Here is an 18151-nt window from a genome sequence, read left to right as displayed (position 1 = left end):
CAAATTCAAGGAAGAAAGGAAGTAATTTTAAATTGTAATCTAAGAAAATATTGAAAATCCTTCATTAAAATATAGCGGCTTTACAATGCTCAATAATCATTTTTATTTATAAATTTGTATGCGTAGTAATGCATGGTTGATGTTTGTGGCCATTCATCAGGTATTTGTATAACTGCTTTTGTTTCTTCTTAGGAATTTGGGTAAAAATGGCCTATCTAACAGTAGCATTTTATTGGATAAATGTCCTCCTCCAAAACCACCACCACCTCTATATCCTCCCCTGCCAAAGGACAAGCTGAATCCACCTACACCTAGTATTTATGTAAGTATCATTTAGATGTTGTAAGAAACAAGTTGATGCTTTTTGTTTGAAAGAAAAGGCTAGTTTTTAGATGCTGAATCTATTTTTCTAGAAATACTCTGGCTGTGATCCATAGAGCCCTTTAGGCTTATACAAAGGTGTAGTAGGCTTCCGACATTTTTCACAAAGCAGCCTGCCTTCTGCTCTCTTCCCAATGCTTCATTTTAAGCAGCTTTTCAAAGTGGTTTATCACACAGTGCAAGGCTACTGTTAGGAGGTGGGAACCCTGCTGTACAGGAAGAGCTCATCATGCTTCTCTCAGGATCATGACCACTATTCAAAGAGGATTTGAATGTCTTTTTTCAGAAGCCACCTGGGAATGCCAGTTTATAACACTGAGGTTTAGTGCATGCTTAACATTTTATGCTTCATATCTCGTATTAGGAGCCTCTTGGTTTCTCTGTGTGTATAAATATTTCAGTGTCAAAGTTGCCACATATGCCTACATATCCCTGTAACTTTCTAAGTACACTAATTTTTATTAAGCAACAAGAAAAGCCACAGAACCAGAGTGCAGACATTTGAAGTCATTGCAGACTTAGTGCATGATTGTAACAACTGAATTGCTTTTCTTTGAAACTGAACTGTTTGGTGCACTGCAGCTTTGTCAGCATGCGTCCTTAAGTATCCCTAACAATCCCTGAAATACTACTTTTTTTAGTATTTTAATTAGCTTAATTTTATAACTGTATCATACGGTGGTGTCTGTAGTTAGAAATAGTGTGATAATGACTAGGGGACCAGTCCAACTCTGTATTCTGTTAACTAGCATTAATACTGAAGTTTAAATTGCCATATTCCTTTTTATTTTTGTAGTTGGAAAATAAACGTGATGCTTTCTTCCCACCTTTACATCAATTTTGTACAAATCCAAACAATCCTGTTACTGTAATACGTGGCCTTGCTGGAGCTCTTAAGTTAGGTAAGTTTGATGTACAAAGATTTACTTCTTATATTTAGATCATTATCTTTAAAATATACCTTTAGAAGAGGGGGAACTTCTAACATGCTTACAAATCGCTTGGTCTGTCTATAGTATTTATGGATAATGTAATGACCATGGCTAAACATTAAAGAATAACTAAACTGGAAATTATAATGTATGTTCTACATACTCACATGCCCATCTCATTTCCAGATTCCAAACCCAGAAATTCTTAATTGATCTCTAACAAGATGCAGTACCCAACTTTAATCTTAAAAATAAAGCTGCAGCCTAGATTCCTCCAGTGTTGCTTTTTATATGACATATATTGAGAACAAAGCACTATAGTTTGGGGGAGGATGGATTACCAGCTTTGGGTTGTTGTTTTTTTTAAAAATCCTAACTTTTATGGAGATTTGCCTAAAGTTTTCTGCAAACTTGAATCTATACATACCTGTTAAAACACCTTTTGTGTCAGTTGAGAACTATTCCCTTGAATGCATAATGCATTTATGTGATTATCACTGGTACTCTCTACTTTTAGATTGCGTATTCACTGATCTCATGCTGTTCCTGCAGTAACCATGCATGTAAGAGAGCTGTCTTTTTATTAAGCATATTCCTATTCCCTAGATCTAGGACTCTTCTCTACCAAAACATTGGTAGAAGCTAATAATGAACACTTAGTAGAAGTAAGGACACAGCTATTGCAACCATCGGATGAAAACTGGGACCCCACTGGAACAAAGAAAATATGGCGTTGTGAAAGCAGTAAATCTCAAACTACAATTGCTAAATATGCACAGTACCAGGCCTCCTCATTCCAGGAATCATTAAGGGTAAGTATACCGTTATCATTTATTTACTGCTTAAGGTTTAAAAACTTCCTTAGGGTGCAAACCTATGGAGATAGTTGGCCACCCCCAAACTCAGAGGCGGAGTACTATCCAACGCAGGAGAGGCAGAGCACAGAGGGGATCCTCTCCTCCACGCTCCAGTGCCCTGCATTTGTGGCTAGATGGCCAATTTCGTCTGTCCGGGTGGAGGGTGGGGCGACAGCACATAGGAAGCGTTGTGACAGTACTTCCACGCTCCCCTCCACGCCCTCAGGAACACACCCTTTTCCCCTGCTCTGCGCTGTATTTACGAGCGTGGAGCTGGGAACAAACCGTACCACCTACAAGGGGGTGGGGAACACAGTTTCTGGGAACCGAAAAATCCTATGGCCATCTAGGCACCATCTAGCAGCCATAGGATTGCACCCTTAGCTGTACTGACTAAGTATATGTGCAAATTTAAGAACTCCAAAGGAATAGAAATCAGAGATATTATTAGAAAGCATGATGAAAAAGCTGCTATTAACATTATAAATAATAAAAATATCTGAACGTTCCTTACCTTAACAAAATATTAACATCAAATAAAGATCTTCAAAAATATTTTTCCTGAGCGTGGAAAAATCATGCTTGCTTGAGATCCTTTTATTTTATATATTTTTAAATGCTGATCTTTACTTGGAGTATTAAGATGCAGGAAAAAAAACCCTGCATTCTTCTACAAATTAGCTACTGCATACTGTTTGCTTTTATGCAGTTGCTATGATATTTGGAACCTCTCTAAAATATTTACCATATTAAAGAAGATGCCTCATCCTGAAAACTTCTCTTCCTTTAAAACAATTTGCCAGCTTGTTTGGTAATTTATTACAACAATATGTATGTATTTGGTTCCAAGTACTAATAGCTAGCACACTCTTGGAACATGAATTCTCTTGAGAGGTCTGAAGAGGTGTATAAACCCAGTAATAACAGAGGGTTATGAGATAACCCTCTCATAACCCCAGTAATAACTGAGGCACCTCTGAGATAAAGAGAAAGAAACATCTTCTGCTTGATCCTAAATGCAATTGGAAATCATTTGTGTGAAATTATGGGGGTGGGGATATTATTAGATAACTGCTTGCATTAGAAAATAAAGGGCAGGGGAAGGAATACAAAATAGAAGGCATTGTGACATTAAATTAGAAATACCTACTGTCACATCATAGCCTCAGTTGCAAATGGAAGAATGAAAGGACCTAGTGGGTTGTGATTGAGGCAAAAAGTGGTAATAGAAAGATAAATGAAAGTTGGACTGGTTTGGTGGGTGGGTACGTTCTGAGATCTTCATAGTACTTGCTTGAGCTCATTAGGGACACACATGGGATTTTTCTAGATTGCCAGTGGTGATGGGGGAAATGGGTTATCCACTGAAGATTACCAGCTGCAGCTGGTTGGAGAAGGGAGCTAGCTATGTATTCTCCCAGATCATTCCAACACTGTTGGAGGGTGGGGGCTTCCAGAAACATTAAGCCTCTCTGATTCTGAGGGCCAAAGGTAAGCTAGAAAGATCAGAGAATGGACCAAAGCATTGTGCCGAGACTAGGACCTTGTGGTGGGACGCAACTGGAGCCCCACTTTTTCAAGGGAAGAACTAAGCAAAATGTAACTTAATATTACAATTATATCTGTTTATATTACAACTTGGAGTAATAAATATGTATAGTCATTTGAAATAGTGATTACTTCATAGTGTGTGAAAATTTAGGATAAAAAGGGAGAATAGAATTATGGTACCTCAACTCCAGGCAGTGTTGGATGATGCTGATTATTTAGATCCATTCCAATCTGTTTTCAGACCCACTTTTTAGATGGGAACAGCCTTGGTGGATGACTTACATAGGGGAATGCAACCTTGTTGGTCCTAGATAGGGTTGCACTCCCCCTGAGGGACCACGTATGCAGTTTGGGAGTTCTCCTGGACTTGGTGCTAATGGGGGGAAGCGGTGGTAGTGGTGGCCAGGAGTGCTTTTTACCAGCTTAGGATTGCAGTTGGTGTACCAGCCTATCTGGAGAGGACAGACCTTGCATCAGTTACCCATGCTCTAGTGGCATCCAGGCTTGATTACTGTGATGTGCATTACATGGAGCAGCCTTTAAAGATGGTTTGGAAACCTCAGCTTGTACAAAATGCAGCTGCTTGTGTACTGGTAGGTGATAAGCAGCCAGAACATGTGATGTCTATATTGTACCACTTGCATTGGTTTCCAGTGCATTTCTGGGCCCAATTTAAAGTGCTGGCATTGGACTTTAAAGCTCTGAACTGTTTGGATCCAGGTTTCTAGAATGACTGCCTTCACCCATACCAGCTTGCCCACACTCTGACATCAGCATCAGAGGCCCTGCTTTTATGCCCTCCTGTAAGAACAGTTAGGCTGGCAGGCAGAAGGGATAGGGCCTTCTTGGTAGTGGGCCCCCACTTGTGGAACTCTGTTACAATTGATGTCCACTGCTTGCGATCATTACAGGCCTTCAGGGAGCCCTAAAGACTCACTTGTTTACTCTGACCTATAATTAAGTTAAGATTCTACTGGGGCCATTGTGTATATGGTACTTTCTGGTTGCTAATTTTTATTTTATCATTGTTTTTATTATTGCTCTTATTATACCTTGTGACTTCAAGTGTAGTATGGAGTGTTTACTTTCAAAGTTGGCTTCCTCATCTTTTAAATACATAAATACCTGTTCACGTCACGTTTTTGTAAAAAAAAAAAAAAAAAAGGAAAAAAAGAATGATAAATTATTTTCCAATCATTTGTTTCTGTTCTCACATAAATTACTGATTAAAACAAATTGATTCTAATTAATTTTAATTAACTACGGTTACAATACTGTGCTCCCTCAGAGGATAGATTAGCTCTCCCTTTTAAGTGGGAAGAGAAAGGTCCATCATTAGAGGGAGAGGTCTGACCTCAGATGCCCCTCCCAGCCCCTGTGGAAACTTCTGAGGCCCTTGCCTCTCCGACTTCAAAGCTTCAGTGTTGCTACAGGCAAAAGGGGTGGCGGATTAGGGAAAGGGTGTCGTGGACCTATCAGGAGGGATCTAAAGCCCCCCTAGTCCCCAAACGTGCTTCTGACAGAAGAAACGTATGCTAGCCCTGAAAATGGCACACATAATTTCCCTCCCATTGCAAACAATGGGGGGGAAATCATTCAGTTTCTTTTTAAGAATTGAACAGAGAGGGAAATACTGCTCCAGTCCCTGCAAGCATGAGACTGTCAGGGTTTCGACTGAGGTCCACCTACAAATCTCCCCCCTGTGGGCCGGTAGGATTCCTCTGCAAGCCTAATTTTGGAATTAAAATCAAGTAGTAACAGTAAAGTCATATGGACAAAGACCTGTGCCCTATAGTCAGTATCATCCGTAAAATGCATATGGATAGACTCCTTAACAGTGTTTGTGGAATATTAAATACACAAACGCCTTTTAGGGGGAAATGTGGAATCTGATGAGGATGACATATGAGAATGTTTTATTACCAAACTTTTGACTTGCGTCTACTCATTGTTTGTAAAATACTATGTAACCTAACTTTTCCTGAACAGAGTGGTTATTTTTATGATCAGAAGAAGAAGCAATGGCTTGTGACACTTCCAATATAAGACATTTGCATACTTTTATCTTAGAAATATTAATAGTCATTTCACATTTTATATATACGATATATTTGTAGCATATGATTGAAAATAATACGTTTTACTTTTACAGGAGGAAAACGAGAAAAAAAGTCACCATAAGGACCATTCAGATAGTGAATCAACATCTTCCGATAAGTGAGTGAATATAATGTAGTATGTGGTTGTGAACATTTGTTTACATGAAATTTGCTCTTTGCAGTCCTAGATCTTTTCCTTTCTGCCTGCCCTTCTAGTGCTCCCCACTTCCTTCCCCATCTAAAGGTGTTCTTCAATTCAGTTCTCTTTCTGTTTCTATTATGGAAGTATGGTGATTGATGTGGTTTCCCTTTCCCACCACAATCAAGCCCCCTCCACACACTCTCGCAGCAGCAGCATGGGTGCTTCTTCTTCTTTGGAATGGAACCAATTACCTGGGGAGGTGGTGGGCTCTCCCACACTGGAGGCCTTCAAGACGAGGCTGGACAGCCATTTGTCAGGGATGCTCTGACTTGGATTCCTGCATTGAGTAGGGGGTTGGACTCGATGGCCTTGTAGGCCCCTTCCAACCCTACTATTCTATGATTCTATGATTCTTGATGCATTCCATACCGCAGGTATGGGCGGAGTTGAGTCTGTGTGGTTTCCCTACATATTTGGTGAGGAGAGCAGGCATTGCATGTGGGATAAGAGCTATGTGATCAACCCCACTAACATGCACCTAGGGATGGACAGATCAGTCTACTGATCAGTCTATTTACAGTCTGTGTCAGTTTCTCATGTATTCAACCATAAGTCCGTACCATCTAATTTCTTCATCATTATGAGAACTTTTAAAAAGCATGAAAATTTGCATTTACTGTTGTACACAATTTTCCCTAGCATAAACACTTTGTATGGGACTTTCCCCAGTGTAAGCATTTTTGCACACCACTTTCCCTAATGTACACAGTTTGTTCAGAATTTTCTCTGATATACACATTTTTGTACACAATTGTTGAGCTGAAGACTGCATTGCAAAATTTGGAGAAGTTTGCAGTCTGAACGATAATTGTGTTCCAATCCACATATTAGTCCGGGAAATGAGAATTAGGTTGGTTAGCTTAAAAATGCAGATCATACTCCTCTTTACATGCACCTCTGCAGCGTGGGATGAGTCCATATAGAAATAGCTTCCATGATGCTGGGAGCATGAATGAAGACGGCCTCGTTGAGAGGAGAAACAGTGGAACAAGTCTTAATATGAACAGCTTGGTCAGGCAGTGTCTCTGAAGATCAAAGTGTCTTTGCACTTGAAACCTTAACTGATGAAGAGGGTTTCCTGGCAAAACTTGTTAGGGACAGAAAGAGCCATTTTCTGCCTTAAAAATTAATCTGCCAGCAAAATAGTTTTCCAAAGCAGTACTGCTAGTGTTCCTGTACCTCAGCTGCTGAGCCAGTATTGCTCTGGGTGTGTGCTTATTTCAATAAACAGAATCCAGAGTTCTTGCTACCAGTAGGTAGAGAGACATTAAAAAATGACTACCTCCTGTTTTTTCATTAGTCATTTTTTTCTGCAAATCTGCATAACCCGTACTTTAATTTGGTGCCTCATTGGTTTCTCCCTGACTACGTTAAGTGGCCTAACAAGCTATTCAAAGCTCTCTGTAACTTCTCTTGATGTCTGAGCTGGCATTATTTGTAGGTTGACAATATAAACAGGTTTTATGAACCACCAGAGAGTTTTGGCTATTGAGCAGTGTTTGTTTGTTTGTTTGTTTGTTTAATTTCTATACCACCCAATAGCTGAAGGTCTCTGGGTGGTTCACAAAAATTAAAACCAAAAAGTACACAGTAAAACAATACAAAAATATAAAAGCATTAAAACCACAATATAACAATGCAACCAGAATAAAACCAGAATAAAACCTAGCAGTAATGCAGTGATTTAAAATACAGATTTAAAACAGCAAAGCTAAAAGACTAGAAAGCTAAAATACTAAAATACCTGGGAGAATAAAAAGTTCTTCACCTGGCCCTGGAAGTATTACAATGTAGGTGCCTGGCCAACCTCAATACAGAGCTCATTCCACAGCGAGGGTGCCACAGCAGAAAAGGCCCTCTTCCTAGTAGCCCTTTGGCCGGGGCTCACAAAGAAGGACCGCTGAGGATGATCTTAAGGTCCAGGCAGGCACATATGGGAGGAGGTGATCCTTCAGATAACCTGGCCCCAAGCCGTTAAGGGCTTTGAATGTTAATACTAGCACTTTGAATCGGGCCCAGAAATGGACTGGCAGCCAGTGCAGCTGGAAAAGTACCGGTGTAATATGAGCTCGCTGGCCAGTCCCTGTTAACAATCTTGCTGCCCTATTTTGGACTAGCTGAAGTTTCCGGACCGTTTTCAAAGGTATCCCCACGTATAACGCATTGCAGTAATCCAGACAAAAAGTTATCAGAGCGTGGATAACTGTAGCTGAGCTATCTCTGTCCAGATAAGGGTGTAGTTGGTATATCAGCCTAAGCTGATGAAAAGTGCTCCGTGACACTGAGTTCACCTGTGCCTCAAGTGACAGTTCTGGGTCCAAGAGCACTCCCAAACTACGAACCTCATCCTTTAGGGGGAGTGCAACCCCCTCCAGAACAGGTTGACTATCACCTAGCCAGGCAGACGAACCACCCACTAACAGCACCTCCATCTTGTCTGGATTGAGTTTCAGTTTATTGGCCCTCATCCAGTCCATTACCGTGCCCAGGCACTGATTCAGAACAGCCACTGCCTCACTGGGTTTGATGAGAAAGAGAGGTAGAGCTGGATGTCATCCGCATATTGGTGGCACCTCAGCCCACCCCTCCGGATAACCTCCCCCAGCGGTTTCATGTAGATGTTAAACAGCATGGGGGATAAAATACGGCCCTATGGAACCCCATGGCATAATTGCCATGGCACAGAGCAATAATCCCCCAGCACCATCTTCTGGAATCGGCCATCCAAGTAGGAGCAGAACCACTGCAGTGCAGTGCCTCCAACTCCCAACCCAGACAACCTATCCAGAAAGATACCATGGTCGATGGTATCAAAAGCCGCTGAGAGGTCCAGGAGAATCAACAGGGTTGCACTCCTCCTGTCTCTCTCCCGGCAGAAGTCATCCCACAGGGTGACCAAGGGAGTTTCCGTTCCAAAACCAGATCCGAAGCCCGATGGAAATGGATCTAGATAATCCGTTTCATTCAAGAGTGCCTGGAGCTGTCCTGCAACCACCTGCTCAAGCACCTTGCCCAGGAAGGGGATGTTGGCCACCGGCCTATAATTGTTAAAGTCCTCTGGGTCCAGGTTAGGCTTTTTCAGGAGTGGCCTGATTCCTGCCTCTTTTAAAGTGGCAGGCACCACTCCTGCTCTCAAGGAGGAATTTACAACCTCCTGGACCCAGCCAGACATCCCCTCCTTGTTTGATGTAATAAGCCATGAAGGGCAAGGGTCAAGCACACAAGTGGTCGATCGGACTTGGCCAAGCACCTTGTCCACATCCTCAGGCCTCAATAACTGAAACTCATCCAATAAAACTGGACCACACGGTTGCTCCGAACGCCTCTACCAATAGAACTGCATTAATTGTGGTGTCCAATTCATGACGAATCCGAGCGACTTTTATCTTCAAAGTGTATAGCAATTTACATTGCAAAGTATAGCAGTGTAAATCGTTGGCAGCCATCAGTCCTCACCTCCCTGCCACACTGCGGCCCCAGTGCCTTCTCCCAAAATAAAAAAATAATCAAATCAAAATGGCATGCAGAGCACACAAAAGGCTAAACTAGCCAAATTTAACCATTGTAACACTGCGGAGTAGTTTCCCTGCCTTCTGAAGTGGGACCCCTGGGGGTTCCTGGGGCAAAAATGGCCACCGGACCTCCTGAAGTTGCCCTCCCACCGAAGTAAATAAATAAATAATACTAAGTTTGTTTTTTTAACACATTAAGGGCGCAATCCTATAGCCGCTAGTCAGTGGCTAGATGGCCAAAGGATAGGTCAGTTCCCTGAGAACCAACCTCCACCCCCTCCCACGCTACCTCGTAGGCAATACAGATTGGCCCCATGCTCCGTGCTCATAAGAGCAGCATGGAGCAGCAAAAATGGGGCATTCCTGAGGGCGGGGCTGGAAGGGCGTAATTGCCTTTCCAACAGAGACTTCCTATGCTGCATTCCCCCTCCCCCCCCCCAACTTCCTGTGGCTAGACAGCCGAAATCGGCTCGCTGCAAATGCAAGGTGGCTGAAGCATCGAGGGGAAGATCCCCTCCTTGCTGCTCCTGCCCTGCATTGGATAGGCGGTCACCGAGTTCAGAGGTGGCTGCCTATCCCAATCGGATTGTGCCCTAAGTTTGTTTTTTAAAATGTATAGCTATAATAAACCGTATTGAAAAGATGTTACTAGCCATCTCTTATTTGTATCCTTTATTTTACAGTTCTGGAAGGAGGAGAAAAGGACCTTTTAAAACTATCAAATTTGGGACCAACATTGATCTTTCAGATGATAAAAAGTAAGTAAAGCTACATATGTACAGTTGCTGTAAGAGACTAAAATGTCTTTCACCAGACCAAAATTTGAATATTTTTCTTGGATCAAATTGCTACATCTGATTTTACCAGGCTACATGACCTTAGTCAGTAAGATTGGATGTGATTTTAATAATGCCAGGTGTTCAAGTACGCTAGTTAAGAACATTAATGCCATGCTGGATTAGACCAAAGCTCCATAGTCCAGCATCCTGTATGCTAGTTCTGATTAATTTTGCTACAGGTATGGATCATCTGTACCAAACTAGGTAAACCTAGGTATGGGAAGATGTTGAATACTTTGCATGTTCAGCCATGTAGTCCAGGACAAAGGAGATCTGACCCTTCCACCTTATTTTCAGGGGAAATTCCTTCAGCCTTGCTTTGTTAACCAGTCATGCTCAGGTTAAAATAACTTTTTTTCATTCTGAGTACTGATAACATGAAATACCATTCTCTTTTAATATATGTTTAGCAAGTTATTGGGAAAGGTTTTTAATTTTATCTGGTTTGGTACAGGAGACCCTTTCTGTAAATTGATCAGAAAACATTCCTTGTCTAGACATGAGCTGTGGGAAGTCCTCTTCCTTGGAACTTTGGAAGCAGTAAGTAAAACAACAAGCTTCAAGGAAAAATGTGCAAAGGTGATTCTTGTGTTTCCCAAGGAGGCCTTGGTACTCCTTGGTTGCCCAAGGAGGTCTAGGTTTTCCAGCACTGGAAAATGGAAACTCCCTAAATCACTCTCACACTTACACCTGGATCTAGGACTGCTTTGGTTAGCTGCCTGGCAGCTGAGAAGATTTGCTTAGCTTCCTTTGTCTGCTCAGAGTACATTCTTTCCACCCTTATGGCTTCTACTCTACCTATAAGATCTGATTATCACAGTGGATGCCTGGCATTGTGGGGAGTGAACTGCTTCATTGAACCGGACAGCAGAGGTTACATCAATTATCAGGACTTATGTACAGTCCAACTAGTATTTTCCTGAGACGTTTGCCTGGTGAGTTGTAATTATGTAATAAGAACACAGCAAGTGTCAAGCAGATACTCAAGCAGAAGGCAACACTCCTGCAAGCCCTTTGTTTGCATCATCGATAACAGAGACCTTAATCCTATACACACTTAAGTCCCACTGAACTTCATGGGACTTACTTCTAAGTAGACATCATAGAATTCTGCTGCATGATTCATCCTACAAAGCAAGACTAGAAGGTGATTTGGACCCAGCCTTTCACTGAACTGCAGAACTCATGGTATCCAGCTCAAGGCAATTTTATTCTGGAAGTGCTTAACAAAGATATTGCAGCAGGCCTCCAAGGGTTTCTTTGCATTATTGTGTGGACCAAAGTGCAATAGGTCCTGAACTACCTGAAAAAGCTCTGCTCATTAGCACCCTGTGGATTTAGTGGTGGCATCAGATCATTGCTTCTTGGCCACTATCACCCACCCCTACAGTGTAGGCTTGATAATGAGCTTGCACCTCTGTTCAGCTGGATTCACATTGAGTCTTCTGCTATGTTCATTCTAGCAGTCTCCCTGCTGCTTCATCGTCCCTAGCTACCTGGAAAACCAAGGGGCTGAGCAGCCTCTACATTGCAGAACAGGGCGCATAGGAGCGATCATGTCTTCCCAAGTTTTCTCAGTATCTCACAGAGTGAGTAGGACTACAACAGGAGCACTAACCATGCCATCAAGAAACTCTCCAAGGGCATTTAGGGAGCAATGCCTCAGAGAATGCCAAGTAATGAGCTACGTTCATTAGCCTCATAACCTGACAGCTATCATCGTAATCAGTCTTCTGTTCTTTGGGGCCTATTGTGGCTGGCAGTTGGTGTTGGTCCATGAAAAAGAACTTAGATGGTCTTAAGTAGGCTACATGTACCCTATCTAGTATGAAGCAATAGATCTTACATCCCACATCTACAGAATGGCTTCATGGTTGATATGGTAAACAGGAAGTTCTTCATGGGCTCTGTACATTACACACATGGGCTCTGCTCCTGTTCGGAGCCTCGATTCAGTAAACTATTGCTGAGGGGTTTTGGTGGGAACCCTTCCCCCACCGTCCCAGTGCGTATGTCCCTACTGGGTTCCCACGTAATCGACCACCATTGTGGTAGCCTCATGAGGGAACTTCTCTTCCATTCAGTTCAGTCTGAAAGCATTTCAGAGCTGCGGCTTTATTCTGTCTTCTTACCTATCAAAATATTTATCTCTTTAATCTTTGCATTGTTTTTATCTCTATTTGTTTTTCGCAATCTTGCAATCACCCTCAAGGCACCATTTAGAAAGTGTGTCCCTTGTGGAGCTAAATTACCGCCTTCTGACGGGAATTCTCTTTGCCTTTTTTGCCTTGGAGAAGGACCCGTTGTTGAGGCCTGTCCTCATTGCCAAGCCTTTTCGAAGCAGGCAAGGCAAAATCATTCTGACCCGTTGAAAACTGCTCTTTGGAAACAAGCATTGGAAGCAGTTGCGGAGCCAAAGGGTATGGTGGAGAAGCCAACCATGCCCCCAGACCGCTCACCCGCTGAGCAGGAGCCTGCCCTAGTGTTGGGGCTATTTTACCCTCAACATCGTACTACCCCGAATACAAAAGATCCTCCTCCTCTGGGCCGATCTTTGACATTCTCACTGGCTAAGAAGATAACCAAAAAGGCTAAAGCTTCAAAACAGGCTAGTCTGTCTTCAGAATCTAAAAAGAAGAAAAAGACTTCTAAAAAGTTGGAAGACTTTACTGAGGATCGAGCATGTTCTTCAGTTCCCACCGTTCTCCCCAATCCTGCTCTGGCATCTCAGGATGAACAGTGACTTCCAGTAATGGCTGCATCTCCCAGCACTCCAACTCAGGATCAAGTGTATTCTTTGCTTCCAACCGCTCCTCCCAATTCTGGCTCAGGATCGGCAGCAACCTCCAGTACCGGCTGCATCTCCTATTGTTCCACCAATGCCTCAGGACCAAACGCGGTTGCCTGTACCGATGACCGCGTCTCCCAATCTACCAATGTTATTGTCACTTAATCCAACGGTGAACCCAGTGCCACTGGATTCATTATACTCGATCACCTCCTTCAACAGAGATCATCCCCCTAGTCTTTATGAGCAGAGCCAGGATAGAGATCAGTCCAGATCACCTTTCTCTGATTGGAAGATACATCCAACATGGGATTTTTGATACAAAAGACCTCATGATTGGGATGAGATCGGTATGATTCATAAGATCTGTACCCTCGGCATCCTGACCTTTCATATTGGGGTGGGAATCGCTACCATCGCATCCATAGGCTACTTTGTCAAGACCCCCAGATTGAGAGGATACCTTTCGAGTGCCTCCTTCAGTTCCTAATCCCATTCCACAACCACAGCAGGCAATCCAGGTACCACCTTTGCTTCACAATCAACCACTGGCTGCGCTACAGCCACCAATACAACCACCGGCTACATTACAGCCATTGCTGCAACCACCAGCCATGCTACAGCCACAGTTACAGGTTAACACCAGTGACAAGTCTTCACTTCCCTGCAAGGAAGGCAACAAACCAAGCTCTGCCACAAGCATTGCAGGGAGAATCACCATTTTTGCAGTATGGAAGGCTATCAGTCTGACACCACGTCTCAGTCCTCCTGCCCAATGCCCATTTCCTCACCTGATGCTGTTTGTTGCATCAAATGATGCCATCTCACCTTCAGAGGACCCTGGCCAGTTTTCTAATCAGATGATGAAAATGGCTCAATCTTTCAGTTTGGAAACCCAACCAGTAACTTCCACAGTACAAGATCCAGTTTTTTATATGGTAAATGCTGAACTGTCTTGACCTGTCACCGTACCCCTCCTTCCTGCCCTCAAAGAGTATAAAACAGTCCTGGAAATCCATATCTACTGTGCCACCAATGTTGAAGCACTTGGAGGGAATGTATCGTTTGCAAGAAACCAATGCAGAATACCTATTCAAGCACCCTGCTCCAAACTTGATGGTGGCAGAGGCTGCACAGGGAAAGTCTTGGAGAGCACAGTCTTCTCCAGCTGATAAAGGCAGACATCTTGACCTACGCAGAAGGAAACTATATTCTTCCACAGCGATGGGCCTAAAAATCTTGAATTACCAGGCAGTGATGTCAGGGTATCAGCTCCTGTTGTAGGATAAAGCTGGCCACCTCTTTCAACATCTACCAGATGATAAGAAGGAACTAGGCGGCCTTTTCCAAGCTGAGGCAATGAAGTTATCGAGACAACGAATAAACATGTCTTGCCATCAAGTCAATTGCAACTCAGAAGTCCTCATCAGTTCCATCGCATTATCATGCCTGGTTGAGGTCAGCTGGCCTTCCCCAGGAAATCAGAGCCTGCATCGAGGATTGATCCTTCAGTGGTCAGGCCCTGTTTAATGCTAAGACTGACAACACATTAGACTCAGCACAGAAGGCCTGTACCATGCTGCATCGCATGAGGTTCATGCCCCAGTAGCCACCTCTACAACGACACTGGTTCCAGTGCTCTACCACCAGATACCAGCCCCAACAACTGGCCGCATTACAGCAGTAGAGTTCTCAGCCAGTGGTGTTAGGAAAATCTTTTTCAACTTTGAAGTTCCGTAGTTATCGCCACAAACCTGACAACAGAAGTAAGCAGTGCCTTTGACTTGAACCCCCTCCTTCTTCATCCCTCTACCTGCTTTCCTGTCTTCGGAACTCTTCTCTCCTCTTATCATCTGGCATTGCACAACATCACCTCGGTCTCTTGGGTTCTTTCCATCATACAGAGGTTACAAGATTGAGTTTGATACCCTCCCTCCGCTCGGTATCTTGAGAGTCATGGCTCCATTGCCTGTTCTCCACCAAGAGGTCAACACACTTCTCAGGAAGGGAGCCATCGTGCCCATTCTGCGTTCACATCTCCGTGACAGGTTCTACTCCAAGTACTCCATGGTACTGAAGAAGGACGAAGGGCTCCGGCCAATCCTGGACCTTTGAGACCTAAACACATACATTTCACCCGGGAAGTTCCATGTGATCTCTCTGGCTGCTATCCTCACTCAAGGAGATTGATTGACCTCTGTTGACCTCAAGGACACAAATTTTCACATCGCCATAGAAGAATCACACCAAAGTTACCCCTAATTTGCAATTAGTTCCAATGCCTACCAGTTCTGGGCGCTACCCTTCGGCTTCACCACTGCGCCAGGAGTATTCACCAAGTGCATGGCAGTAGTCTGTTCCCATCTTCGGATGCAAGGTATCGAGGTCTACCCATATATTAACAACTGGGTGGTGGTGGCGTCCACATGGAACCATCTTCTTTGGTCAGTAGAGGTGACCTGCAATCTCCTTCAGAGACTGAGACTTTGCCTCAGTCTTGAGAAATCTCATCAGCAGCATACACAGCACCTACAGTTCATTGGGGTGCTGCTGGGCTTCCACGCGGGCAGAGCGTTTCTCCCTTGGAACCGAATGGAGGGGCTGATGTCACTGGTAGCAGAACTCAACTCCTGCAAGTCCATTTCAGCACTCAAGACCCAACGTCTATTAGGCCTTATGGCTACAGCAATATCTGTGGTCCACTACGCTTTGTTGAATATGAGACCCCTGCAGAACTGGCTCATACACAACTTCAATACCAAACAGGACCGCTGTTGGACCAAGTTGTGGTTCCCATAGGACATCAGGGAATCTTTGCAGTGGTGGAAAATGCCAGCCAGCCTATCAGAAGGCATGCCTTTCCTTCAACCCTCGCCATCCGAGTAGTGACTATGGATACTTTGTTTTCGGGATGGGGAGCTCATTGCTCAGGCCTCACGGTTGATGGACAGTGGTCGGCCACAGAGGTGATACAACATATCAACCTCCTAGAGTGCAGGGCGGTGAAAAAGGCCCTTCAGGTATTCAAGCTGGACCTAGTGGGCAGACTGATCCAGGTCACCTCAGACAACACGGCAGTTGTTGCATACCTGAACAAGAAAGGGAAAACAAGATTGCTTCTTCTCCTCACCTTAATGCTTGATATCTTTTGATGGTTTTCACCTCATCTGGTCAGACTGGTCATGATCCATGCTGCCAGATTGGACAGTGTTTTGGCTGACCAACTCAGTCAGGCCAAGTTGAGCTCCCACAAATGGGAGTTAGACAGATTGGTTCTAGGGACACTTTTTCAGTGATGGGGGTGGACCTCTTTGCCACGCGGTACAATGTGGTTTGCCAAGCTTTCTGCGGTCGGGTGGGCCACAGCACAGGTTCGTTGGGAGATGCCTTCGTCCTCCATTGGTTGGAGGTGTTGTTCTATTCCCTCCGTTCCCTCTAATTACGGAAGTTCTCACTAAGATCAGGACAGACAGGACCAAGTGCATACTCATAACCCCGTGGTCGTCTTGCCAGCCTGGGTTCACTCTGCTGCTCAGGATAGTGCAAGCTCGATACCATCGTCTCCTGTCACATCCGTCCCTTCTCACCAGGGAGAACAGCCCAATCCGGCATCCAGACTTACCAACACTCTGTTTGACAGCTTGGAAGATTGGGTGACTGAGACTGAACAAGTCCCGGCGTCGGTACAGAGAATTCTCGATGCCGCTACAAAGCCTTCTACACACAGTTCCTATGCAAGGAAGTGACCTGTCTTTTCCTCCTTTGCTCAGGATCGCCGCTTCCACCTGCTTAGGTGCTCCCTGCACCAAATTCTTCAGTTTCTGTTATCCCTTTTTGAGAAAGGACTCAAACTGTCATCTTTAAGATTTTATCTGTCTGCTGTTTCTGCTTTTCACCCCCCTGTTGAAGGTTTTTCTGTCTTCTCGCACCTGACAGTGAAGAGATTCCTGAAGGGGATCAGGAATCTGGCACCACCCATTCGTGCTATGGTACCCAGCTGGAGTCTTTCTGTAGTGCTTAAAGCACTTTCCTCCAAGCCCTTTATACCACTGGCAACTATGGACCTCTGCCTCCTTTCTTGGAAAGTGGTGTTTTTGGTGGCTATTACATCTGCATGCCGAGCCAGTGAACTCTGTGCGCTAAGAGTAGACCAGCCTTACCTTATCTTTCACTAAGACAAGGTGGTTTTCAGGCCTGGTCCCTCTTTCTTAACCTAAAGTAATATTGGATTTTCAATTAAACCGGGACATTATTTTGCCTGCTTTCTTTACCTCCCCATCTACACCTCTGGAGTCGACTCTGCATACGCTCAACGTTTGGTGCTTTGGGGCCTTTTACAGGTCAAGGACGGAGCAGTTCAGACCTTTGCCTCTTTGTCTGCTATGGTGGCAAGCACAAAGGCCAGCCTCTCTCAACTCAGCGCTTCACGTCTTAGGTTGTAAAGACTGTTGAGCTAGCATACAAGCTGGCGGAACTCGAACTGTCTGCCCTAGTTCAAGCTCACTCTACTCGTGTGGTAGCGATATCAGTCACATTCGACAGAGGGGTTGCCATTCCTGAACTATGTTGTGCGGCAACCTGGTTGGCACTGTCTACCTTCATTAGACATTGCAGACCGGACGTTTGGGCTAGAGCTGACTGTGCTTTTGGTCGTGCCTTCCTTTCTTCTGTGTTGTAATAGGACACTAACCCACCACCTTGTAAGTTAGCTTGCTACTCACCCATATCAGCAATGCACAGAAGCCACAAAGAAGAAAGACAGGTTGCTACCTGTAACTGTAGTTCTTCGAGTGGTCATCTGTGCATATATACACACACACATGCCATCCCCTCTTCGGTGTCATACTCAAGTTCATTGTTGGATATCGAAGGTATTTATTGGTTCTGAGGCCACAATGTTGGTCTCAAGGAACTGAGGGGATAAGTGGGAACCCACTAGGATCATGTGCATTGAGACAGTGAGGGAAGGGTTCCCACCAAAACTCCTCAG

At 44.1% G+C, this 18151-nt stretch overlaps 1 protein-coding gene across 2 annotated transcripts in view; it reads left to right on the top strand.

Moving 5' to 3' along the window:
* Nucleotides 1-18151, top strand: part of KDM6A (lysine demethylase 6A) — a 170591-nt gene that overhangs the window by 127529 nt on the left and 24911 nt on the right. For both annotated transcript variants that reach the window (XM_084843887.1, XM_084843886.1), the window contains 5 exons: nt 193-322; nt 1178-1283; nt 1920-2125; nt 5874-5938; nt 10218-10292. In XM_084843887.1, coding sequence (XP_084700013.1) covers nt 193-322; nt 1178-1283; nt 1920-2125; nt 5874-5938; nt 10218-10292 — 582 coding nt within the window. The remainder of the gene's footprint in view (nt 1-192; nt 323-1177; nt 1284-1919; nt 2126-5873; nt 5939-10217; nt 10293-18151) is intronic.

This window comes from Heloderma suspectum, chromosome 3, assembly GCF_057233095.1.
Source record: "Heloderma suspectum isolate Gila_16-S chromosome 3, 16-S_ref, whole genome shotgun sequence".
In the NCBI taxonomy this organism is placed as follows: domain Eukaryota; kingdom Metazoa; phylum Chordata; class Lepidosauria; order Squamata; family Helodermatidae; genus Heloderma; species Heloderma suspectum.
This window is presented reverse-complemented; position numbering and strand designations above follow the sequence as displayed.